General features: G+C 46.7%; 4 protein-coding genes and 1 pseudogene across 4 annotated transcripts; 2 read left to right on the top strand and 3 right to left on the bottom strand.

The window, feature by feature from the left end:
- The first annotated feature begins 1,513 nt into the window (after window positions 1-1,513).
- On the top strand, window positions 1,514-3,986 carry LOC123168708 (disease resistance protein PIK6-NP-like; annotated as a pseudogene).
- Window positions 3,987-4,687: 701 nt separating this feature from the next.
- On the bottom strand, window positions 4,688-6,825 carry LOC123168709 (coiled-coil domain-containing protein 12). The gene is made up of 5 exons (XM_044586575.1): window positions 6,558-6,825; window positions 6,018-6,149; window positions 5,338-5,470; window positions 5,127-5,241; window positions 4,688-5,024 (listed from the first exon to the last, which is right to left on the bottom strand). The coding sequence occupies exons 1-5, from the start codon at window positions 6,671-6,673 to the stop codon at window positions 4,966-4,968; spliced, it is 555 nt and encodes a 184-aa protein (XP_044442510.1). The 5' UTR covers window positions 6,674-6,825; the 3' UTR covers window positions 4,688-4,965.
- A 2,363-nt stretch (window positions 6,826-9,188) lies between these two features.
- Window positions 9,189-14,846, top strand: LOC123168707 (protease 2). The gene is made up of 11 exons (XM_044586574.1): window positions 9,189-9,543; window positions 10,057-10,337; window positions 10,421-10,615; window positions 11,014-11,360; window positions 12,031-12,322; window positions 12,867-13,025; window positions 13,402-13,767; window positions 14,005-14,070; window positions 14,167-14,215; window positions 14,305-14,428; window positions 14,567-14,846. Exons 1-11 carry the CDS (start codon window positions 9,204-9,206, stop codon window positions 14,655-14,657), a joined length of 2,310 nt encoding a protein of 769 aa, XP_044442509.1. The 5' UTR covers window positions 9,189-9,203; the 3' UTR covers window positions 14,658-14,846.
- A 676-nt stretch (window positions 14,847-15,522) lies between these two features.
- On the bottom strand, window positions 15,523-17,091 carry LOC123168710 (uncharacterized). The gene is made up of 4 exons (XM_044586577.1): window positions 16,932-17,091; window positions 16,753-16,855; window positions 15,996-16,210; window positions 15,523-15,812 (listed from the first exon to the last, which is right to left on the bottom strand). The coding sequence occupies exons 1-4, from the start codon at window positions 17,025-17,027 to the stop codon at window positions 15,795-15,797; spliced, it is 432 nt and encodes a 143-aa protein (XP_044442512.1). The 5' UTR covers window positions 17,028-17,091; the 3' UTR covers window positions 15,523-15,794.
- A 5,284-nt stretch (window positions 17,092-22,375) lies between these two features.
- On the bottom strand, window positions 22,376-23,829 carry LOC123168688 (uncharacterized). Its single transcript, XM_044586555.1, has 2 exons — window positions 22,937-23,829; window positions 22,376-22,856 (listed from the first exon to the last, which is right to left on the bottom strand). The coding sequence occupies exons 1-2, from the start codon at window positions 23,751-23,753 to the stop codon at window positions 22,747-22,749; spliced, it is 927 nt and encodes a 308-aa protein (XP_044442490.1). The 5' UTR covers window positions 23,754-23,829; the 3' UTR covers window positions 22,376-22,746.
- Window positions 23,830-25,108: the final 1,279 nt, after the last annotated feature.

Raw genomic sequence — 25,108 nt, 5'->3', positions numbered from 1 at the left:
CAGCTTGATCATGGGCGAGGTCAAGCCCGGAAACTGCGAGAATCGAAAACACTCGGCTTTAGAACATCTCCAGCCGTTCGCCCCCCCGGGGGCTAGAAAAAGTGCCGCTTAGGGGGCGAACCGGTGATATTTTCACCGTAGGGGTGATCGGGTTCCCAGCCGCCGTCCCAGGGTCATCCCCAGACGCCCTTTTTTAAACATTTTGAAAAAGATATTCAATCAAAATTCGGCAAAACAGGACATAGATTCGGCAAACACGACATAAATTTAGGCGTTACACAGTTTTTTACATAGAAAACTTAAATTTAACTAAGAAAACAAAAGGACTACGCCTACAGGCCGAAGAACTCGCTGAACGTGGCGTAGTCGCCGTTGTTGCCGCCGTCATCGTTCTTCTCCTTCTTCACGCGGCCGTCCCTGCTGGACCCCGTGGCAGGAGGGGGCGCGTCGCCTCACCGCACCATCCATGAGATATTAATGGAAGGCTGATCAGCGGCAGCCTAGGCATTGATTCCCCACGGGAAACTGAGGCGATGAGGACGACGAGGCTCGGGGGTCGCTGACTCGGTGGGCCTGCCATTTTTTCACGCCAAAAACGATTGCCCCGGTGGCCCCGGGCGCGCCGGGTTCGGCCTGAGTCTGTCGGCGCAAGTTTCGGACCTAGCCGGTGAAAAATGGGCTCCTGAAAGCGCGACTGTGCCTTTTTTTTAGGACTGGGAGGGCCTGTTAGGGCGCGGCTGGAGATGCTCTTATCCTCTCGCCCCCGTCACTCCCGCGAGCGGCTGCTGGTGAGTCCCCATCCTGGTCGGCGGTCGCCCCCGCTCCCCTACATCCTCCCACTTCCTCGCCGCCGCCACTAGGCGTCGCCAGGCAAAGCGCCTGGCCTGCGTAGGCTATGGCGGGGCTTCCTCTTCCCTCGGCTGGTGCCGGCTCGTGCGGGCAGCCGGTCCAAAGCTGGTGGCGGCGCGGCGACGGGTGGCAGCAGCTGGGGCTCGTGCGGGCAGCCGGTCCAAAGCTGGTGGCGGCGCGGCGACGGCGTGCTGTACGGCCGCGGCTGCACCTGGAAGCGGCGTGGTGGGCTGCGCTAGGACCGCCCGTGGCTGCCATGGAGGCTTGATCTGGCGCGGCCAAAGCTGGCTGCCGGTGATGGCTGGCCCTGGCTGGGGCTCCTCCTCTGGTGGCTCGGCTGACTGGATGGCTGCTGCGCGAGGGCTTAGAGGGCCGGATCTGGAGGCGCGCTCGATCTGTTCGGACCGTCTCTTAGGGCCAGCTCCTGGTGTCCGCGGCAGCGTGGCCGTTTGCTGCTGCGAGCGGGCAGCGTGGTGGCGCGTGATGGCTATGCCGGACCTTTCCTTTCCAGTGTTGTGTGGGAAGGTTGTGCGTGGGTCTGGGCCGATGCGCGGGAAGGGTGTCGTTTTTCTTTCTTGAAGGTTTCTCTTACTATCACTCCAGATTGTAACCATGTTAGGTGGTGTCGTTTGATTTGTATGTTATAGGTATGGCTGGCTGAGGCTCTAGCCATCAGTTTCTTTGTTTTCAGGGATCTCTGCAGTGTGTGAAGGAGATAAAGGTGTGCAGGCGACCACTGATAAGAAGAAAGCTGCCGGTGACTGGACGACGAATCACCCCCTTGTTGGACGGGAGTCAGAAATGAATGATCTACGTCAATATACGTATAGGGCACGTTTTAATGGATTCCAAGTTTTATCGGTGTGGGGGATTGCTGGTGTTGGGAAATCAGCTATCCTCACATGCTTGTTCTGCGACAGAATTCTCGAGAAAACGAGGAGGACGCATTTTGACAAGTATGCTTGGGTGGATGTATCGTATCCATTCAATTTGAGGGACTTTTCTCGGAGTTTACTACTCAACTTCCACTCCCAGCATCTGCAAGCCCCAAATGAACATGATATTGACACGGTGGGAATCATGTGTTTCTAGACCGCTCACCTTTAGTTCTGTACAACCGAAACATGAAAATCTGATTCCGTTGACGCTGTAATGCTAACTGACGTTACCCTTACATTGTCTGAACCAGGTTACCAGGAAGAACGAATCATCCCCTTTAAAAAATCATGACCCAACTATGGAGGTTCAGCTTCACAAACTTATTCTGAAGTGCGGAGGTCTTCCCCAAGTGATAATTGCTATTGCTGGCTTATTGGCCTCACTGAAGCCTGACACAACTCCCCTCGCAAAAGGAGAAAAAAAGGCTGACACATTCAAGGATACTGTTCATTATTTGAACGATGAATTTATGCATCATATGGAGGGTAACCCGGAGTTTGTTAGTCTGCGGGGTCTCTTTAGCTGGATGAACTCCGTCATACTTAATCCCCCAGATTTCCTCAAGCCATGTATCTTTTACCTCAAGATTTTTCCTCCAAACTGTCACATTCGTCGGAGACGGCTCATAAGGCGGTGGATCGCAGAGGGCTATTCAAGAGAATTATTGGAAAAACATGCTGAAGAGAATGCCGAGAAGTCCTTCACACAGCTCCTAGAAATGAGCATATTCCAGCAGGTACAACAACTAAATGGCACAATACAGAATGACACGAGGATGGCTGTTTACCAGATTCATGGTTTCATTGGAGAGTACATCGTATCACGGCGAATGGAAGAGAACCTTGTGTTTGAACTGGGGGGCAGGAGCTCCGTCTTAACCAGCCAAAGCACAGGGCGTCACCTTGTCATATCAACAAGCTGGGACAGAGATAGAATTGTGTTCGAGAGCATCGACTTCTCACGGCTACGGTCGCTGACAGTGTTTGGCAAGTGGGAATCATTCCTCATCTATGAAAGCATGAAGATGCTTCGGGTGCTTGATCTAGAGGATGCATCAGGTAGTGTTGAGTATGAAGATCTTGAGAAGATGGTGAAATTTCTGCGTCGCCTCAAGTTCCTCTCACTGCGAGGACGGCGTGAGATCAACCGCCTACCAAGCTCACTAGACCATCTGAGACAGCTACAGACTCTGGATGTAAGGCACACCTCCATAGCCACCCTGCCGGAGAGCATTACCAAGTTGCATAAGCTACAATACATACGTGCCGGCAGCACTGACGTCCCGGCGTCAGCAGCACCACCACTTGCTTCATCCAGCTGGTTCTGCAGACGCCTTCCCATTGTCGGTGTTGTGATGCCTAGAGGGATTGGAAAACTGACGGCGTTGCACACGCTTGGTGTTGTCGACGTCGATGCTTCAGGGTCAAAGACCTTTGTGAAAGATCTCGAGAAGCTCACCCAATTACGCAAGCTCGCAGTGTCTGGCATCAACAGGAAGAACAGCAAGGAGTTTTTCTCTGCAATAAAAGGTCATGTAAATCTGGAGTCCTTGTCAGTGCAGCTTGACAAGGAAACCTAAGGTTGTTGCTTCAGAAAGGACAACAATCAAGGTTGCTTGGATGACATGATCTCTCTGCCATGCAAGAACCTAAGGAGCCTTAAGCTGCACGGTCTTGAAGAAACATTGCCAAAATGGAGAGACAACCAGCTTCGCAAGCTGGAAAAGCTGGACTTACAGATGGCCACTTTAGTGGAAACTGACATGAAGTTCCTTGCTGGGCTACCAAAACTATGTATACTTCGTGTCAAGCAGCTCCAGGGTGGTGAGCTCTGTTTTCGTGTCCTTGTGGATGGAGAAGAGGACGAGCCCTTTCAAAAGGTCAAGGTCCTCCAGATTGCTTGTCGTGGCAGCTCCAACACCTTACATGTGAGATTTGGGGAGGAAACAATGAGGAAACTTGAGCTACTCAAGGTTGACTGCTGCGGTGGGTCGCCATCATATCAGTTCTCTGGCCTGCAGAATCTAAGAGGACTCAAGCAAGTCTTGCTACTTAACAGTCACAACGCCGAAGCACTGAAGGGGCAACTTGAGAGCCAGCTTGCTCAGCATCCAAACTCAGTGAAACTCGAGCAGGAGTAACCACCACGTTCGTCCTGAAGGATCTATCATCTTTGTTTATTTAGCCAAGTGTTTTTCTACCCACTAGCTCGACTCAGTCGTTGTAATCCCTGCTTGGTTTGTGTAAAGTTTCTTATATGGCTTCTGTTTACTGGTTGCATACATGAATGTTTAATATTCATAAAAAATGTACTACACTCATACTGAGCACTGGATTTCTGCTTAATTACATTCATTCATTGTGATATCTGATTAATTGATCTCATGTTAGCAAGATTATTACAGTGTGGTGTACTATAAAAAATGTGTTAGTAGGATTTACCACTTTAAATATCTTTATCTTCATTATTTAAATTAGGTCCATGTTTCCTTTTTCCTTCTAAATGATGTTTATTTATCATGTCCATTACGGTGGATATTTTAAAAATCATTTAGGAAAGTAGCCTGAGTCTCAAAAACAGCTAGCTGCATCCATCGAATGATCTGAATTAGGTGCATTTTCCCTGGAAGAATGGGAGCCATTTTGCTCATTGTTTTGATTGTTGGTATAAATCAAACAGAGAAGCTAGTTTAGATATTGTTGGTAATCTGACCTCTTATTTTTGGTCGGTTGCTCTCTGCCCAGGAAAGTTGCTGCTCGCTCCCATTGCACCGCTGTTCAATTCACTTCAAAAAAATTGCCACATGCCAAGTCAGAACCAAAACCTGGAAATTTGCAAGCATCTGGAACAGATTAGATCAAGCAAAACTTCAGCATCTGTCCAATGGACAATAACATCGTAAGCATGACAACTCCATGGCTATATATACCCTTCAGATTCGCGAGATGAATCATAGTTAATTCAGTAATCACCAAGACACTAACCATCAGTAGAACTAAAAAATTCTGGATACTGAACTGAAAAGCATCATCCACACCGTGCATTACAAACACACGACTACAATTTCCTTACATTAGTCTTCAGTCCACACCGTGCATTACAAACACATCACTGTTTGACCTCGTATAGCTGCTTCCTCAGTTCTACACAAACATTTGGACCAGCACCAGTACCACGTCACTCTTGAGCTGCATCGCCTCCCTCCTCCAGCGCCTCTTTCTCCTTTTGCTGCTCCACTGCGTAGGAACAGAGCGGTTCAACATGAGCAGTTAGTGAATGCACAACAGGAAACTGAGCTCAAAACTAAATGAACCAAACATCTACCAGTTGCTACTCACATGCAATCTCCGCCAGAGCTTTCTGAGTGCGCTTCTCCAGCTTGTCAATCCTCTTCTGCACATCTCGTTTCAGGTCCCAGTTCGGGTTCTTTGGGGCGATGTTCCCAAAGGGGTTCTGCAGATAAGTAAATATGGTGAGTTTTGCCCCGTGAAAGATGCAAGAATGTCACAGAATCGTGAAGGTATGATACGGTGGATCCAGAAATGTTACCTCCAGCTGCTTTGGTTCAGCAGCATCAGCAGCTATCGGATCTTCAAACTTGGGAAGAGACAGCGGAGCCACCTTGCCACCTCGGAGCCGCTCATCATGAGGAAGGTAGTTCCTGAACTTCAGTGGTACCTCCCTGCATCAGAAAGATTACATACTTGTGAACAATGATACACCCACCATTAAAGAGTCAAGTATGCTACATGTCAGCAATTAATCCCATAAACATTTCACACCAGGGACGAAAGGTTTGCGTGTACTTGACAAAGATCAGGACATCTGGCACTAAGAATTTATGATTTTATAATCAACAACCCATTGACTGCTTAACAGAAGTCAGGAAATGCTATCTCAACAATCTGACAAGTAAACTGATTGTACAAACCACATAATGTGAGATTATACATGGCAAGGGATTGCTGTGTAAATCAAATTCAGCTTTTATTTATATCAGCATAACAAGGAATTGCTGTGTAACTAAAATTCAGCTTTTACAAGAATGGCAAGCATATAACTGTGCAACTACAGGAACGAATTCAGATTTTCAGGCAGGTGCGAATGGAGATTTCCCTAAAAATAACATAAAGGGACTCGGCCAATTATTATACACAGAACATATATGTAAAATACAGAAGGCACTAAAGAAAGCTAGTACGTAAAAAGTTGTCTGTTCAATTACTTACCCATTGTCTTCAACCTCATCAGATTCCTTAGTGGGGCTAACGTTCTCCCTGGAAGCATCCTCGGGTGCATCCACAGGACCTGGCAATTCTGGTTGGACCACCTGTTCTTCTGTCATCCCATGTTCACCATTCCTAATGCAGCCAACGAACAAGAAATTCACCATAGGTTTACTGATAGGGACAATACACATTTACTTTTCCTAAATTCATACATTGTTCTCATGGCTCAGTCCTCTAGCTAGTAGTAGTAGGTCCTGAGGAGCAGCACAATAACATTCTAGTTCAATTCAGACCCAGATAGTGTTAGGAGTACAACATCAGGTTAAGTTGCAGGATGTATATAATGCGAGGTCAGAAACTCTTAATCCCAGATCCTGTAGCGCATACCAATCAACATACACACACAAATAAGCACCAACCTAGCTTCCATTCACTCCCACTCGAGCAAAATACAAAAGCAGGCCGAGAGGCGGAGCCGTCGCAGCTACTTACGGCACAGGAGCGGGGGAAGGGATAAGGAAGGGGAGGGGGAGAACGTACTGCTGGTCCGCGTCGGGCGCGGGGGCGGGGGCGTCGGGGGTGGAGAGGAGCTCCTTGGCGGCGCGAAGGGCCTTGAGGCGCTCGCGGCGGGCGGCAGCGTCCTCCTCGGCGCCCATCCCGGCCTGGCTCCGGCTCCGGCTCCGGCGCCGGGGAAGCGGGCTAGCTAGCTAGGGTTTCGTCTCCAGATTTTTCTCTTCTCTGCTCGACTCGCCGCAACGCTTTGGTTCGATTCGCTTCGGGAGGAAGGAGGAGGAGACGTGGGCGTGCGCGTTGGTTGGGCCTCGGTGCCTCGGATGTTTTGCTGTGCGGGCTGGGCTGCCTTCTGTGCCCGTTCCTGGGCTCCCGGCCCAGCAGCAGTTGAAAATAAATTAAAATTTAAAACTCTCCTTGAAAAAATATAAATTGAATATGTTTCAAACTACTCCCTCCGTTTCTTTTTAGTCCCCGCATGGCAGCCAAAATTTGTGAGGTTTGACCAACTTTATATGAAAAAAGTATCAACATTCACAATTTGAAATAAATACCATTAGATGCGTCTTGAAATCAATATCCATGCCGTATAACTTTAGTATTGTAGATATTGATATTTTGTAATATAAAATCAGTCAGACTTTGCGTGGTTTGACTTGACACAGATCTTGTACGCGAAGTAAAAAAGAAATGGGGGGGGCCGCCGGCATGGATTTGAATGTTGCTCCTTACGAATATGGAAACCCCCGTCTCTCGTCCCTTCAAGCACGTCCTGCACATCAATTGTGTGCGTCGATCCGTCTCCACTATTCATACATGGGTAAACCTGGGAATAGTTTGTAATCCAATCCAAACCCAGTCCAAACCGTGCATCCACAAGTTGACCGGCCAAACCAAACCGACCCAAACTATATCTGCTATAATCCAAACCAAACCAAACTGCTCATGTGTTTCAGGTCAAACCAATCCAGTCCATTCCACAAATACAGTTTCAGCCTACAGTTTCAAACTATGGACATGTGTACTCACGTGGATACCTGTTGATGCATCTCCTCCCTGGATGTGCACATACGCAAGTGGACATCGAAAGCTGACACTACAAGGACGAAGCTACGGACCTCCGGTCATCAAACCGTGAAAAACCGCTGGCCATGGAGGCACTGTGCACACTGAGACGAGCTGTGGCAGCAGCTCCCCTAGCTAGCCGTGCACTCGATCGGGCGTATGCCTCTGCGGGCTGCAGCAATGGCGGAGGATGGTCCGCGTGCGAGTAGGGCGTGGCACTTAGAGGCGACACGGCGCCGACTGGCGTGGGGGCACGATGGTGCTAACACTTCACCTTAGAGCTTCGCGACAGCCAGAGCACGAGCGGTCGGTGTGGTTTCTTGTTTGCGCGATCAATCACCATGCCGAGCCTCGCCGGTGTGCCGAATAGACCAGCCTGGCCGTGGTGAACCTCGCATCGCATCCCAAGGAATAGGTCAGAGACCCTCCAATCGACGGCACCATCCCTGTCTTTCCTCGCAGAGCCAGATACAACTAGACGAGATACGACCGCGCATGCAGTACGCACGGACGGCGGGGGACTCCATGACGGTGCTCCTCCTCTGTCCCCGACTACACCCCATGTATGAGCAGGAGACCACGACAGGTCTGGGGGTGTACCACGCGCGAACGAGGATGGAAGCTGAGGGAGATGAAAGCGATGACCAGAACTCCAGCTGACACCAATCATGGCTCCGCGACTATCCTGTGGAGACACCTCCTTATCTAGCCATCCAATTCTGCATCGTGATTCGTGCAAATACCTTTCTCCTTTTTTGTTTCTCCCATATAGTTTAACATATCAACTTCAAACTTTTCAGCACAACAAAATATTCTAACTAGAATGTGGGAAAAAAATTCAGATTTTTTCGTGCATCATAAATACTAAAAATAAGATTTTTTTTAATTAAAAAAAATCACATTTTCTATATTTTTCTTGGACAAAAAAATCTGAAAGTTTTATCCCACATTGTTCTAAGAATGTTTTGCTGTCCTGAAAAGTTTCAAGTTCATTTGTTGTTTTGTTTTGAAGAAACAAAAAAGAGGAAGTTTTCATATAGTAAGTTAGTTGTGTAGCACGGATCTCAAAGCAACATTAGATGGCGAGGATCTCAAAACAAAAAAAATCCACGTTCGGCGACCCCTAACCCAGCTGCTCTATTTGGTCTGCGTCTGTGGGTCGAAGCTGTTTGAGACTGATCAGTCTCTGTCCAGACCAAACCAAACCAGTCCAACGATGGGTAAACGCCAGACCGAACCAAATCAGTTTAAGAGCTTAGCCCGTTTCGTCCAATCCAAAGGCAGACCATGTGAAAACTGAATTGAAACTGTAGTCTCAGTCCAAACTATTCTATTCTCTCAGGTTTACACATGGGCTTGCTCCAAAGCTTCCAAGCTTTTCGCCACCAGCACCTCGTCTATGGTGCGCTAACTTATAATCAAGAATTTCTCTGGATTTTTTTGCGATGATTTGTTCAAATTCGAGCCGTGCAATTTGAAAACCCCCGTATACCCATATCACCCATATCCAATCCAAGCCACCCAAACACCCAAATCGTGCGGCGGAGGGAAGCCCGCCACCACCATCGTCATCATCGCCATTGGCGACGGATAATAAATAAATAATAAACGATGCTCCTCCGCATCGGCCTCGCCGTCGGCTCCACGCTTCCCCGCCTCCCCCTCCCCCCGATCCCGCCGCCGCTCCGGCCCCACTCCTGCCGCCTCCTCTCCCGCCGCCGCGCCCTCCTCCTCCTCCCCCTCTCCTCGCTGCGCCCCTCCGCCTCGGCCGTCTCCTCCTCCGCCGCGATGGCCGCGCCGCCGGTGGCCAGGAAGGTGCCGCGGAAGCTCGCGGAGCACGGGGACGTGCGCGTCGACGACTACTACTGGCTCCGCGACGACGCCCGCGCCGACCCCGACGTCCTCGCCCACCTCCGCGCCGAGAACGACTACACCGCCGCCCTCATGTCCGGTCAGTGAGATCAGCAGCCCGCCCGCTCGCTCGCCCGCCCTCCCCCCCCTAGGTTAGAAAGACGCCACGCCTGCCGCTCGGTGGCCTGGCTTCGATCCCCGAGCGTAACTGTCGTTGCTTCGTTAGTGCTACCAGGGGATCTGAGTGGACCAGATTGCTCTAGTGTGGCTAGCTTCGCCTAGTAGATCACCTAGCAGTGTGCCATGACACTGTAATTGCAGTCATTGCTAGATCAAGCAGCGTTGTTAGTGGAGGATCAGCGGAATTTACCTGATTATCGGTCCGTTCAGCTTGATTGCCAGTGGAATTCCTCCGCTTATGCCTCGCCGCTGGTTGTAATGTTATAGGGCTACAATGTATAGTATGTGCCTGGTAGTGGGGGTCGACGGTGAACGTATGCACGTGCAGAATGTGAACTGTATTTCGGACCAGACCGCATCTGCTGAAGTATTTTTTCAGTCTTCACATTGTGTGCTGCATTTTGGTTTATCTCTGCTATTTTATGTCCTCCAGATACCAAACAGCTTGAGGACGAAATATTCGCTGAGATCCGAGGGAGGATCAAGGAAGACGATATAGACGCGCCTCTTCGCAAGGGGCAGTATTACTACTACAAAAGAACATTGACCGGCAAGGAGTATGCGCAACGCTGCAGGCGTCTTGTGCCGACCGATGGCCCTGTTACAGTCCATGATGAGATGCCCGCAGGCCCTGATGCGCCTGCTGAGCATGTTATTCTGGACGAGAATTTAAAGGCTGAGGGCCATGATTACTACAGCATTGGGGCTTTCAAGGTATGGTTGTGGACCCACGCCCTCTTTTCTCCATTTCTGTATGTTTGATTGTTAATGTCCCACTTGAATGCCTCATATTTCAGGTCAGTCCCAGCGGCAAGCTAGTTGCCTATGCAGAAGACACCAAGGGTGATGAAATCTACACTGTTTTTGTCATTGACGCGGAGAGTGGACAGTATGTTGGGCAACCACTGAAAGCAATTACTTCTGACATTGAGTGGGCCGGTGATGACAACCTTGTTTACATAACAATGGACAACATTCTTCGACCAGATAAAGTATGTTAGCTCTTCTTCTTTCTCCTACATGAAATTTATCCTGATCTCTGCTAGTAAGCTGCATACACACTAGACAAAAGAACAAAATAATGATGTTGTGATTTACGTAGTGCGATTGCTGTATTGGTCATTGCTTGCAATGTTGTGCATGCTGTTGTTCCCTGCATACCAATTCTTTTAAGTCATTTTCCTGGAAAGGGGAAACGTTACTTGAATTCCTGATGTGCACTTCAAGAAAAAGATTATTCAGTTATTCCTTCGCCCATATATGTTTTATAATTGGATATTACAGTACCAAGTTTGGTTATTATCACCAATGTGTGTGTGTCTGTGTGCATTTGGGTTTACAAGTGTTTGTAATAGTTTATTGAGTCCCTACTTTTTATGGGATTTTGCAGGTATGGTTACACAAGTTAGGATCTGATCAATCGGATGACACATGCATGTATCATGAAAAGGATGACACATTTTCACTTGGTCTTCATGCTTCCGAAAGCAAACAGTATTTATTTGTTGGATCTGGAAGCAAAAATACAAGCTTTATATTTTACCTAGACATACCCAATCAGAGCAAGGAGCTCGCAGTTTTGACACCTCGTGTAGATGGCATCGATACAACAGCAAGTCACCGTGGAAACCATTTCTATATTACAAGGAGAAGTGAAGAATTCTACAACTCCGAATTGGTTGCTTGCCCATTGAATAATGTAGCTGAGACCACTGTCTTGCTACCGCATAGAGAAAGGTAATAAACTTCATTGTACTAATTTATGTTTGGAAGGCCGGTCAGTCTTGTGGTTGAAGGATCGTATGCTGGTAGACAGTACACAATTGTTTTTTTGAAACACCTCAATGTAATATTATACTATGTATCATTATATTTATTTGTGATATACCTACTTGAAGGATATGGGAACGGTAATAGAAAAAGCATGATATTTCTGAGCTTGGACATTATTCGAAAATAAGACATTGTTTCCATAACTCATCAATCTTATTTCTAGAAACCTTCACGTTAACATTCTGTAGCTCCAGGCTCGAGCATGAAACTTTGCTGTAGAGTTAGTTCTGGCTTACAGATCTGGAGAAGATTGTACTTTGTTTTTCAGATCTTGCTTGTACATAATTGACACCACGATTGGATAGCTAATGAACTTGTTCTCACTGGTATCTTCAAACTTGTGGGCACAAGCCTGTTAACTCTTTACTTGTTCTAGTAATCTTGGGCATATGGATCATTGGTATGATGGCAATAGTAAGTTCTAGATTTATCAGTTAAAGTTGTTTGTTGCAAATTTAATTGATGGTGACTTGCTCTTCTTATCAATGGATGTACTATGTGTTAGGGCTCTGCTGTAATGCCCATTAACAACATGAAGTAGCATTATTGTTTAAATACTTGAAACTCCTTGCAGTGTGAAAATTCAGGATGTCCAACTCTTTGAGAATCACATTGCTGTATATGAGCGTGAGAATGGTCTACCGAAAGCAACTGTCTATCGCCTACCAGGCACTGGAGAGGCAGTTGGGCAACTTCAGGGAGGACGGGCAATTGATTTTATTGATCCAGCATATGCAGTGGAACCTGAGCCATCGCAGTTCCATTCAAATGTTGTTCGCTTTTATTATAGCTCAATGAGGACGCCACCCTCTATCTTTGACTATGACATGGATACAGGGGTGTCGGTATTGAAGAAAATTGACACTGTAAGTTATCACCTGCACCATTTAGCTTTGATGTATCTATGTTTAACATTACCAGTGCTATGGGAACAAACCATGTACCTGGTTTAGGACCCCCCTTCTTACATGGCAACCAAGCACAATGGATATCAGAATTTCCAGTGGGAAATCATTTGATTACTTCTTGTTTGATTCTTACTCTCCTTAATTTGCTAGATTATTCTCACAGTATGGTTTAGTATTAGAACAGAAGAACTTTGCACTTGCTTTTGTTTTATACAAGCCTAATACTCTGTCTGATTTCACATTTCTCATTTTTACTGTACATAAACAACAATGACATCTATGTTTAGAAGGAAGGTGGAATAATCATAAGAGACACCAAATAATCAGTGATATGATTTTTTTAATTAATGATGCAAGCATTGTCCTCTTGTGCAGTAAATGCTCTAGGTTTATCTACATTTTGGTGTCTGCTCCGTTCTAACAAATGTGTTAATTTATTCACCAATTTCAATAGAAAGAACTCGTATGAACCCATGTTGATTTGAGCTTTTGATTTTCTCAGGTTTTAGGTGGATTTGATGTGTCAAACTATGTAACAGAGAGAAAATGGGCTGCTGCTTCTGATGGAACTCAGATCCCCATGTCCATTCTTTACAGAAAAGATATGGTGAAGCTTGATGGCTCAGACCCCATGCTGCTATATGGATATGGCTCGTATGAGGTATGGACTCTATAATTTATTTTCTTCTGTAAATAGCAAGTTTCTACAATCTTGTAGAGTGTCATATAGATCATGCAAACATATTTGGTTTGTCTTGAAAATTAAGGGGCACATGCAAAAAAATTGAAATGCAAATTTGCTTATTGGAAAATAGGGTGACACATCCTTCGAAAGAGAGCCTAAACAGGGATTTTTTTGCCTCTCTGATAGTACTGGTTTCGGTCATTGTATGTTTGGTAAAGTCTGCTGAACAGTTGTAAAAACATGTTTCCTTTTAACTCATGTAAAAATTGCCATTATAACTGAGACTACCAACACATTATAACTGAACAGTTGCTAACCATGCTCACTGCTTACACATTCCTTGTGGCAACAGATATGCATAGATCCGACTTTCAGGGGATCAAGATTCTCTCTGGTGGACAGGGGTTTTGTATACGTGATAGCTCATATCCGTGGAGGTGGTGAAATGGGACGGAATTGGTATGAAGATGGGAAGCTGCTGAAGAAGAAAAACACTTTCACTGATTTCATTGCCTGTGCTGAGCACTTGATAGAAAACAAGTACTGTACGAAGGAAAAGCTTTGCATCAACGGGAGAAGTGCAGGTGGCCTGTTGATGGGTGCTGTCCTAAATATGAGACCCGACTTATTCAAGGCAGCTGTTGCTGGGGTCCCTTTCGTCGATGTTCTCACAACTATGCTTGACCCAACTATCCCGTTGACCACAGCTGAATGGGAGGTATTAATCCCCTACGTTGTATTTAATTTTGTTTTCATGATTCACTGTCATATTCTCACTTTGCACACTTGCTTCAGTTAGACATAGGTTAGCTTGGCCTTTGATCCAAACCAGCATTAGGCCAATGATGGGCATGTCTGAGACATATATCCTTATGAAAAAAAATAGGAAGCAAATAATTTGCCCTGCAGTTTTGTTTCTGCTCTCACCAACACATCCGTTTTGTCCTTGTTTCAGGAGTGGGGTGACCCAAGGAAAGAAGAATACTACTATTACATGAAATCTTATTCTCCTGTTGACAACGTAAGTGCTGATCTTTATTTTGTGATACATGTGTTTTCTTGCCCCGCATGCTATCGAGGCTGGCTGCAGAAATGTATTTACCTGAGATGTCTGCAGGTAAAAGCACAAGACTATCCCCACATTCTCGTCACTGCTGGCTTGAATGGTATGGCCCTTGGATTCTGAGTTTCTGCTGGCTACCGTTAGCTGTTAACACCAGATTATACTCACAGCTAACTACTCCGTGACAAACAGATCCTCGCGTGATGTACTCGGAGCCTGCTAAGTTCGTGGCCAAGCTGAGGGAGCTGAAGACAGACGACAACCTCCTGCTGTTCAAGTGCGAGCTCGGCGCCGGGCACTTCTCCAAGTCGGGGAGGTAAATAAATAGCAAAGGAGACATTACTTCTTTGCGCTTGATTTCTTCTTTTTTGACGTGGCATGCTGTTATTAGTGCCAAAAGGGAACAAATAAAATTTTACTTTTTCCAGCCTAACTGTTGTTGTTTAACTTGCAGGTTTGAGAAGTTGCGAGAAGACGCCTTCACCTACGCATTCATCCTCAAGGCGCTGGGCATGACTCCTCCATCAACGGCTTCTTCGCTGTGACGTGCACACTTATTCATTGTCGCCGTCAGTAACTGCATGGATTTAATTTTTTAGACACTTCTGATTTGCCCAAAAAGGTGGGTAAGGAAGAAAGCCATTTGAATTAGTTGCGGCCGTTTAGGGAGTGGACTAGCAACTGAATCTGTGACACTGTCATTTGGCAAGAATGGGAGATCGATCCTTTGTTTCGGCGTCGTGGTTTGGTCTGATGATAAGGAAGTGCAATCGATCTCTTTTTAACTTGTGCGTTTGACGTGTGGGGGAGCACAAGATTGGAAGTGCAATCCTTGTTTTGCAACCATGGTTTGGTTTGGTGATGGGAAATCGAACTCGTGATTCATTCATCCAGCAGCTAATGTGCAGCTGATAGAAAATTCGTCATGCCATGAATTACAGCCTCGAACTGAAGACACAACAATTAACTTCATATTCAGTAACACATTGTCAGCCACAACTGTTGTGCTTTGGGACATCCTGATTCCTTGGGCAAGTTCTCCTCAAAACGTTGCAAACTATGAGCTCCAGGAATGAATGACTGAAAATTAGATGAGCAATGCAAAATTAAAACGGACTTGGTGCAAAGAAAATGGATGAAACATGATGCAGGTTAAGAATAGTGATTTCTTTCACTAGAGGAATAGTGATTTCTTTCACTAGAGGCCAGTATCATTGCAACAACCCTTATTACAAGTATAGAATTGTCAGACAAATTCGTCCCAAAGCCAGAGCATGGGTATAATCATCACTTTATCTGGCAAAGCAATGAGCTCCCGGGAATAAATGCAAAAATTAAAAGTGAGCAACAGACACCCAGAACAGCCAACAATTAAGGTGGAATTGGTGCAAATAAGGAGGCTATGCAGGATGACAATCATAATTTCTTTCATCAGTGAGCTTGGTTGCATCCATTTAGCCGAAAATAAAACTTTGACCAACATAATGGGCATCTATGTATCTGCTAGTCGAGCTCTTCGCCTCTTTTTACTCCAGATGAAAAGTCGGAAAGGTAGAGCAAAATTTACAAGAGCAGCAGCTCCAAGCCTCCATCTTGCTCAACGACATCCGGTGGTATCGCAATCGATTTATGATCACCGCTATCTCCTCGGGCTCGTTTTTCTTCTTTTCTTGTTCCTTTGGTCAGCCTCTCCATGACGCCTGTTTCATACACAAACACGCCATAACTGCATCGTAAGGAACCTCGAAAAGAGAAGCAAAGTTCCGCAAACGTAGAGCAAGTTTCATTCAGCACAAGATGTAACCGTGTATAATCAATCAGTATATGAGCTAAATTTAACTAAACTTGTTCAGCCAAACTGATGGGATACTCAAATGACTTACCCATCTTGCATCTGCTTTCGTTTCCTCTTGACACCGCTTGGCTTTATTGGCTGATCTTTGCTTGCGCCGCCTGAACACCTCGGAATCACTGCTACTAGTACCGACACTAGCATCCATAACAGGATCCCTTGATAGTGCAAGTCTATCAAGACCGGTTACATCGAGTGAGGTTTCTTCTCTTAGCCGCTGTTTGAAATCTTCCAGCAAAACTACACCTGGGAAAGCAAAACAAGGATTGTTGCTCAGCAAAGAGATTGATTACACCATACATGCAAGTGAAGCAAGACATTGAGCAAACGGCTACTAATATTCAGAAAGGGTGAGAGCTGCTACATCTTTGTTGAACACACTCGCAGATGAAGTAAGAACTAGAATCGTAATTTTATGTGAATCCAGCCTAAAGACCGAGTAGCTGCCAAATTGGTCATGAGGAAGGAGGACAGCTGGGTGCACAAACATTTGATTAAGCTGCATTGTCTGAAGACCATTGTATACTGCAACTCTGAATCAGGAAAAATGTGCTATGCAATGAATTCATAGATCTGCTCAAAATCTGCCCCTTTGGCACACAACAAATTCAGAGTATTGTGAATAACATAAATCAGCAAGACATGACAACTAACAAACTAAATTTGCTAGTTGTACCAGCACACCATTAGCACAAAATTTTCTCTCTAACTGTTGTTGCTGTTGTTGCGGGGAGGGGAGGGGAGGGGAGGGGAGGGAGGTGCGGCGGGGCAATAGAAGCAGGTAGTACCGAGGGCCCGGAGGGTGCGCAGATCGAAGGCGTCGGCGAGGTGGGGGCGGCCGGCTGTCTCCGCCCGCTTCACGGCCAGCATCTTCAGGCCGATGAGGAGATCCTGCACCACGCGGCACCATTAAAACCTGTCGTAAAGGCGAGAAATTGAGAGCGAGGAAAAGGGCGGCGTCACTGACGAGCTCGGGCTCGGAGAGGGCCGCGAGCCACCGCGACTCCTCCTCGGTGCTGGCCGGAGGAGGAGGTGGGGTGTCGCCGGCGGCGGGAGGCGCCATGAGGGGAAGAAGACGATGTGGGAGCGAGGTTTGCTTGTGGGTCTTCTTCGCTGGATCTTCGTGGGCTTTGGTGGGCTAACAGGCCCAACTTGATTCAACGAGGCTTCGCTGTAGCTTGAGCTCAGATGGTCACGACGCTGTTTCATCTCCTTTCTGTTTCTTTTTTTTCTGTTTCTGTTTCTTTTCTTTTGTGTGCTGTTTTTTTTCATTTTATTCCTTTTTCGTGCGTTATAAAAAATTTATTGCGTGTTTATAAGAAAAATGTTCATCGTATATTGAAGGAATGTTCACCCTATATTACGAAAATTGTTCAGCGTATATTAAAACATTGTTCAGCATATATTTAAAAAGTGTTCATCATATATAAATTTCCATAAATGTTTGAATTTAAAAAGTTTGTCCATGTTTTCCAAATTTTTGTCCACTGTATGTAAAAAACTTTTCATCAAGTATAAAAAAATTGTTCAGCGGGCATTTGAAAAAAGGTTCACCATATATTAAAATTGTTCAGTCGGTATTTGAAAAATGTTCAACGTATACTGAGAAAAGTTCAGCGTGTTTTAAAATTCATTTCTTCGAAAATTGTTCACGTTTCGAAAAAAAATGTTGTTCAACATTTCGAAATTAGTTACTTATTTCACTAGTTCTTATAGCTCTGATGGTTAGTCACCAAACACCGTCAGCTCGAGTGGTTATCCACGCGCCCACGAAACCGGGACAGGTCCGGTGTTCGATCCTCTTCCTCACGCGCCCTCTGTTTCATTTTTTTTCAAATTTCGAATTGTAATGGGCCGGCCACCACCACCACCACCGCGGCACCATTAAAAACCTGTCGTAGGGGCGAGAAATTAAGACTTGGAAAAGGGGCGGCGTCACTGACGAGCTCGGGCTCAGAGAGGGTTGTGAGCCACTGCCACTCCTTGTGCTGGCGATGCTCTCTGCAATCGGATGAGGAGGTGGGGTTTCGCCGTCGGCGGGTGGCGCCATAAGGAGGAAGATGGGAAGAAGACGTGTGGGAGTGAGGTTTTCTTGTGTCTCTTCTTCACTGGGTCTTTGTGAGCTTTGGTGGGCTAACAGGCCCAACTTGATTGAGTCTTTCACCTGACTATGAAGCCTGCTTAGGAGAGACCAATAGATCAATAATAGACGGGACGCGGCTGTTCTGATCCTGAGCTTATGTGAGCTCATGTGAAGAGTAAAATCAAAACAATAGAAGAAATTCAAAAACTCTGAATTTCTTGTCAAACATTGACAAATGTTTTTATTGTTTTTCTTAATATTTATTTTACTTTTTTTGCGGGAAGGGAACTTTTCATTGATCAACTATGATGATTACATTCAGATTCGACAATGCTAGCTATCTCCCTAGGGAAATTCCAGAGCCAGCATGCCGTGCGCTGTTGCGAGCGACCCATACAAGCTAGGGTGTGGCTCGCTAGATTTGCGTGCCTGCTGATCTTAGCTAGACTAATGTTCCTTTCTTGAGCCAGAACTCTTCTGATCTCATTAACCCGGTACGCATACCTCGACCGGTCATTATCTTTCGACTGCACCATCTTTAACAGCTCGCCACAATCCGTTTCAACAAGCAGCGGCAGGTTAGTCCAGTGGAGAGCAAGTTGTAGTCCTTCATCCAGCGCCGCCATCTCGGCTTCCAAGGGATCACCATAGTTAAAAAGGACCCGTATCGCGGCAAAGATGACATCACCTTCATGATCACGTAAAATCATGCCAGCCCCAGCCGTGCCATTTTCCTTAACAAAAGCGCCATCAAAATTAAGTTTTGCATGGTTTGCATCGGGAACCTCCCAGCGCGGCGCTACTGTTATTGCATGTGTGCTCTTCGGCATGCTTCCTGAGAGGTCAATCACCCGCTTTCCTTTTGTCAAATCCGCCTCCGGGTGCTGCTGTATCGCAAGCAAAGACGTGATATAGCTCGTGAGAAATCTGCGCGAAGCCTCGATCGGAACCGGTGGTTTATTATGAGTGATCTCATTCCTCGCGTACCAAATCCTCCACATGATCATCAGGGAAGCCAACCTCTGTACATCAGACAGGTTGTCAAGCAGACGAAACAGCCATTCGGGCTCGGCATCACGCAGGTCTTCTATGGTCGGGAGGTCCCAGTAGTCTCTCATGGCTGCCCAGAGTGCCGCTGCATGGGGGAATTGTATCAGGGCATGATGTACATCCTCCACCGCATGGCCGCATAGTACACATGTAGGATCTTGCTCCATATGCATGCGGTTCTTGGTAGCTTGAGTCGCTAGGGACTCACGAGCAGCACTCCATGCAAATACACGTACTTTCGCTGGTGCCCCGTTCTTCCAGATTAGGTCCCAGACTGGCCGCCGTCCGTCCGGCCGAATACTCGACGCACCACAGTCCTGCGCCTCCGTGCGTTCGTGAAGCCTCAGGTAATAGGCACTCCGTACAGAAAAGCAGCCATGTTTGTCCGGATGCCACGCAAGGAAGTCAGCTTCTAGCCTGTTCGAGATCTTGATCTGAAGGATGCTATATATATCTGGCTGATAAAAATGCTGCCGCAGGAGGTCATTGTTCCATGTACCATCCGTATTGAGGAGATCAGAAACCCACTCGAGTCGGCAGCGTCGCTTCGGAGTCATTGGTCGCCGGGACTGATCACGAGGGATCCAAGGATCACGCCATATACGGACTTGGGAGCCGTTACCGATACGCCAGATAATCCCTTTCTTAAGGAGCTCCAACCCATATTCAATGGCTTGCCAGGTTGAGGACGCATTGCCGGTGAAGACCATATCCACCAAGAACCCGTTAGGGTAGTATTTCGCCTTGAGCACCTGCGCACATAAGCTCTGGGGGTTCTCAATTAGCCTCCATGCTTGCTTGGCTAGCAGCGCTTGATTAAAAAGTTTCATATCTCGGAATCCCATGCCGCCATGTGATTTGGGCCTTAGCATAATGTCCCATGACACCCAGTGAGTACGCCGCTGTCCCTGTGCCGCCCCCACCAAAAGTTTCGTATCATCTTTGTTAAATCCTCGCATAAGCCGTCAGGAAGCTTGAAAACACCCATTAGAAACGTGGGAAGTGCTTGGGCGACTGCCTTAATTAGCACTTCTTTCCCTCCCCGAGAGCCCTCGCCCCATAACACTATCCTCTTCACCATTTTCTCTTGTATGCTTTGGAATTTACCTCGAGTCATTCTCCCCTCCGGTGTCGGCAAGCCTAGGTACTTAGGCTCAAACTCCACCTGGGTAACCTGCAACGCTGCTTTAATTCCTTCCTGAGCATCAGCCGGGCATGATTTTCCAAACATTAGAGAGCACTTGTCGAGGTTAACAAGCTGACCCGTCCCTTGAGCATATGAATTAATAACTTGTTGCACGCGTACTGCTTGATCCACCTCTGCCTTGAAGAATAGCAGTGTATCATCGGCGAAGAGCAAATGTGATATTCCAGGGGCACTACGGCACACTTTCAATGGAACTATCTGACTATTATTGATCTCTCTTTGAAGCAGCGCAGACAATCCATCTGCCACAAATAGGAATAAAAAGGGAGATAGGGGATCTCCTTGGCGCAGACCACGGGTCGGGAGGAACGAATCCAGCAAGGTTCCATTAAGTTTGACAGAATAACTCACCGAGGTCACACATGACATGATCCACTCGATCCACCGGTGAGCGAAACCTAGGCCTTCCATCGCATTCTCCAAAAAACCCCAGTCCACATGGTCATATGCCTTTGAGAGGTCAATCTTATATGCACAGAAGTTTTTCTCCAGATTTTTATTTTGCTCAATGAAGTGGAAACACTCGAAAGCCACTAGCGCGTTCCGTGATCAATCTCCCAGGAACGAATGCACTTTGGTTGATGGAAATAATCTCTCCCAAAATGGGTCTCAATCTGTTTGCCAAACACTTAGCAATCACTTTATATAGCACTGTGGAAAGACTTATGGGCCGGAACTCTTTGAGTGTCATTGGTTGATCCACTTTGGGTATTAGGACAATGGCAGTGTGATTAATATTAGCTGGCATCTTTCCTGTGGCGAAGAAAATCTTTACTGATGCGATAACTTGTTCTTTCATAATGCCCCAGTTTCGTTGATAGAACCTCACAGGAAAACCATCTGTGCCAGGTGCCTTTAAGGGCCCTATTTGAAACAGCGCATCTGAAATCTCTCTGTCTGTGAACTCCTGGCATAGCATCTCATTCATCTCCACCGAGACCTTGTTCTCAAATAATGCGACAATTTCCTCCGGATTAAGGTTGGCATCACGAGTAAAGAGGTCCTGGAAATAAGCGGTAGCCAAAGATTCCAGCTCGGCTGGGGAAGATATCCAATTCCCGTTTGCATCTTTTAGCTTTGTGATTTTATTTTTCTTAGCTCGCCATACAGCTTTTCCATGGAAGAACTTAGTGAGGATATACAACCGGCTAACTGCAGTGCATTGTGGATAGGAGTTCTGGCAACCAATTATCGGAGAGCCTAGAAAGTATGAGGAGCAAAGGGGCGTGTGGAATGGTTCTGTGTGGATACGGTGAGGATATACAACCGGCTAACTGCAGTGCATTGTGGATAAGAGTTCTGCAAACCAATTATCGGAGATCCTAAAAAGTATGAGGAGCAAAGGGGCGTGTGGAATGGTCCTGTGCACTAGAAGGGATCTGAAAATTAGCGCCGATGTTGCATACAATGATGACCAGGGAAAGGGAAGCATGGTTGCTGTCGAGCGCGACAACTGACGCAAGTTTATGGCAGCATCATCCAAGGTAGCTACACACACATTCATGGAAGAAGCTTACATCCTCCGAGAGGGACCAAGTCTAGTGCAACTTTATGGGTTCAACAAGTTCATCCTTCAGTCTAACAACTTGCTATCCATTGATACATTGCTCGCTAGAGGTCACTCGTGAACATCCTCAACGGCTATTTTGTACGGCAGCATATTACTTTCGTATGGAGTTGCAAAGATCGCATTTGAAGATTGTCCAACGGAAGCTAATTGTGTAGTGCATACGCTGGCTACGCAGAGTTTTACAAATTGTATTGATTCTATGTGGAATGCTAGTACCTTAGCTTTTTTTTTTGAAGGCACCTTAACTTTTTATTACTGTCGTTGATAAAAGAACTATGTAAATGTTTTCTAAAATTAATACAGCTCTCCATGCCTTAATTGAAATTGTGGTCCACAACTAAACAAAAATGAATTTGGAAGAGGAGTTATAAATCAGGTTTATTCTGGTGGAGACGTAGTTTATAATTGTATTAAATAAAGCGGCATTATATGCACATGTTTGCGAGTAAATTACAAAGTATGGAATGGTTATGTAATTTTTCTCAAATGTGCAATTATCAATTTACGCTCCATAAAGAATAAGCTTTCCAGTCCTTCAAGCAAAACTAAGAAATGTTTACAAATACATAATTCTGAACTAAAGCAACATTCAAGACAAACTAAATCAGACTTACTGAATTACAGTTTCTCCATTCGACTTACGGAGTTATTCCCTTTTCATGTTGTTCCGAGCCTCAAGCCTTTCTTTAATTTCCATGATGGGAGTAAATGATAGGCTGGGGCGAAGCCACACACATGCCTCCTTAGGACGGCAATCAGGACGCAACCACTTCACGGCCTTGGCTTCGCCATCAACAAAGCTGTACCTAAACACACCGCCCCAAAAGATGAAGTATGCACTCCCGCCGCCTTCGTCCAGCTTCATTGCATGGCTAGCGGGAGATCCAAGGAACAAGGCGTGGTCTCCTAGGCTCTGTCCGTCTCTCTCCACCCATTCCATCTTGCCACTGGCTGGTTCTTTCCGCATCATGTGCAATGTCACCTGCAGCATGGGCGCCGGATTGCTGCAACCGTAACCACTCAAAGATCGTTTCACCATGACAGATGCCAACAACAACTCACCGTGTGACTCCAAGATGTAGCTGCATTCATGAAGATAGCTTAGATCCTCGTCTAGACCCCACCTCGAGTCGAGATCGTCGCCGTTAACATCGTCCGTCGTCATCATAAAGCACCACATAGAATCGCCATCCAACACAAAGACCTTGCTATCTTGATACATGGCATGGGGTTGCGCTAACAATTTCATGCTCTTTGTCATGACCGTCCATGTCACATTGCCGGGGCACAGGATAGCCGCCGTAAAGGACTGTGAGGGGAAGCTCTTAATAAAGTTGTAGAGAAAAACAGTACCATCGCCGTAGACGACGCCGCGCAAATTCTCCATGGACATTCCTTCATCGTCCGGTAAGGGAGGTAAGGGCTTGACGGCTCCGGTAAGAATGTCGACGAGTCTCGGCCGGGGACTCGCAACAAAGAGCCAGGTAGCCGTGCCATCCGCGCTAGCCACCCAGTTTCTGTTGTCGGTACGTGGCGCCCCTGGTGGCTCCACGACGACGATGTCGTGCGGGTCATGGTCGTGCGGCGTCTGGAGGGGGTGATGGAAGTCGACGATGGAGTGTAGCATCTGGTCGTCGCACGACGTGAGAACCCACGGCAGGCAGGTGGGCCGGGAGAGCAGCGCGGCCGCGTCGCGCCAGGGCCTGCAGACGGCGTGGAAGCGGACGAAGTCGGTGGCGTGCTGCAGGCGGCCGGAGACCTCGAGGAGCAGCTCCGGCGGTAGAGCGGTCCATGGGCTGGGCTTGGACGCGGACGCGGGCGCCGGCGTGGACGTTGGTGCGGCGGACCGAGACGCCGCGCGCGAGGGGATGCACCCCATTGATCGGATCGGATCGGATCTAGGGAGGATGGGAGAGATCGAGCAGCCCCCGTACTAGGACGTAGGGCAATGTATCTCTTTTCCCAGCTGAAGGAGAAGTCCAGGCCCATCCGTGCAGTTTCAGTGGCACTAGCTACATGCAGAGGCCCAGGCCCGTCTCCATCCAAACTTCCAAAGATATGGGAGTAGTAATTAAATTATGATATTCCCTAAAAAAAGGTACAATAACAGTTAATAACTCTGAAAAGGCCTGTACTGCGAATTTCAGTTTCTTTTCCAATCCGAATCAAATTAATCAAACTTCAAGACGACCAAGCTCATATATGGAAGTAATGATTGTTAAACCGCATCTCAAGCAAGGCACACAATCCATGCATGCATCTTAATATCTTGCCGGGATGTTACACCAAAGGGAAAAAAACTTGGGGGGAAGTAGTGGCTCAACCCCAGTTCGGTGCACCCACACAAAAAAAAATGTAGCAAAACATTTCGAAAAAATCTGACACTTTGTGTGAATAATTATGAATAAATGTAATGGATGCTTGCAAAGCTTGGTGGACAAATAACATCCGAGGAGTTCTATACAAAAAAAGATTGCGAGGATTGTTGGGATCGAAACATAACCAAGAAAGACACATTCTTGGGATCGAAACATAAGTTTGCGAGGATTGTACGGAAGAAGATTTGGCCAACACGCGCACCCACTCATCCCTTGCCAAGCATTCCGTATCTCTTTTCCCGCCAAAAAAAGAAGCATTCCATCTATGGAGCGGAGAGCCAGGAGAAGTTAATGGCCGAGTCGGCCGCTGGCGCTGTGCTTGGCAACGTGAGCATCCTTGCGGTCCAGGAGACCACATTCCTTTGCGGCGTTAACCTTGAAGTGGGATTCTTGAAGGATGAGCTGAAGCGACTAAAAAGCTACCTTAAATCCGCAGACGCCAAATGGAGATCGGGAGATGAGTTTGTGGCTACCTGGGTTAGCCAGATCAGGGATGCGGCATATGAGGCCGAGAATGCCATTGAAGCGGCTGACTACATGGAGAAGGGAAACATGCTCAAGAAGGGCTTCATGGGTGCCATGTAAGGTATGCTTGCTTGCCAAGTGACCTGATCACCCTTCACACAATTGGTGCTGAAATACAACGTGTAAAAAGGAAGAAAAATGAGATATTTTATAGTGCAAACCATTTGAAAATTAATTTGGATACTAGTGATCTGGAAAAGGTTACCAAGGTTAGAAACTCCCTCCATTTTTGTATACAAGGCCACAAACCCATATTACAGGTACCTAGGTAGGAACTAATGGCCATTTAAGCCAATGTTGCACACTAGTCTTTTCTCCTCACTTGACATGT

Source organism: Triticum aestivum, chromosome 7D (genome assembly GCF_018294505.1).
Source record: "Triticum aestivum cultivar Chinese Spring chromosome 7D, IWGSC CS RefSeq v2.1, whole genome shotgun sequence".
Classification (NCBI taxonomy): domain Eukaryota; kingdom Viridiplantae; phylum Streptophyta; class Magnoliopsida; order Poales; family Poaceae; genus Triticum; species Triticum aestivum.
Note: the sequence above shows the minus strand (reverse complement) of the source record. Positions and strands in the feature narration are given on the sequence as shown.

Bases quoted from the DNA above. Each gene is read 5' to 3' on its own strand.
- LOC123168709 (XM_044586575.1), bottom strand. From the start codon at position 6,673: ATGGGCGCCGAGGAGGACGCTGCCGCCCGCCGCGAGCGCCTCAAGGCC. The intron at 6,150-6,557 runs GTACGTTCTCCC...TGGCTGCATTAG, and splicing joins GCGCCCGACGCGGACCAGCA to GAATGGTGAACATGGGATGA. The intron at 5,471-6,017 runs GTAAGTAATTGA...TTTCTGATGCAG, and splicing joins GATGAGGTTGAAGACAATGG to GGAGGTACCACTGAAGTTCA.
- LOC123168707 (XM_044586574.1), top strand. From the start codon at position 9,204: ATGCTCCTCCGCATCGGCCTCGCCGTCGGCTCCACGCTTCCCCGCCTC. The intron at 10,616-11,013 runs GTATGTTAGCTC...GGGATTTTGCAG, and splicing joins ACATTCTTCGACCAGATAAA to GTATGGTTACACAAGTTAGG. The intron at 14,429-14,566 runs GTAAATAAATAG...TTTAACTTGCAG, and splicing joins CACTTCTCCAAGTCGGGGAG to GTTTGAGAAGTTGCGAGAAG.
- LOC123168710 (XM_044586577.1), bottom strand. From the start codon at position 17,027: ATGGCGCCTCCCGCCGCCGGCGACACCCCACCTCCTCCTCCGGCCAGC. The intron at 16,856-16,931 runs GTCAGTGACGCC...CGCGTGGTGCAG, and splicing joins CCCTCTCCGAGCCCGAGCTC to GATCTCCTCATCGGCCTGAA. The intron at 16,211-16,752 runs GTACTACCTGCT...TTGCTTTCCCAG, and splicing joins GCGCACCCTCCGGGCCCTCG to GTGTAGTTTTGCTGGAAGAT.
- LOC123168688 (XM_044586555.1), bottom strand. From the start codon at position 23,753: ATGGGGTGCATCCCCTCGCGCGCGGCGTCTCGGTCCGCCGCACCAACG. The intron at 22,857-22,936 runs GTGAGTTGTTGT...CCCATGCTGCAG, and splicing joins CTACATCTTGGAGTCACACG to GTGACATTGCACATGATGCG.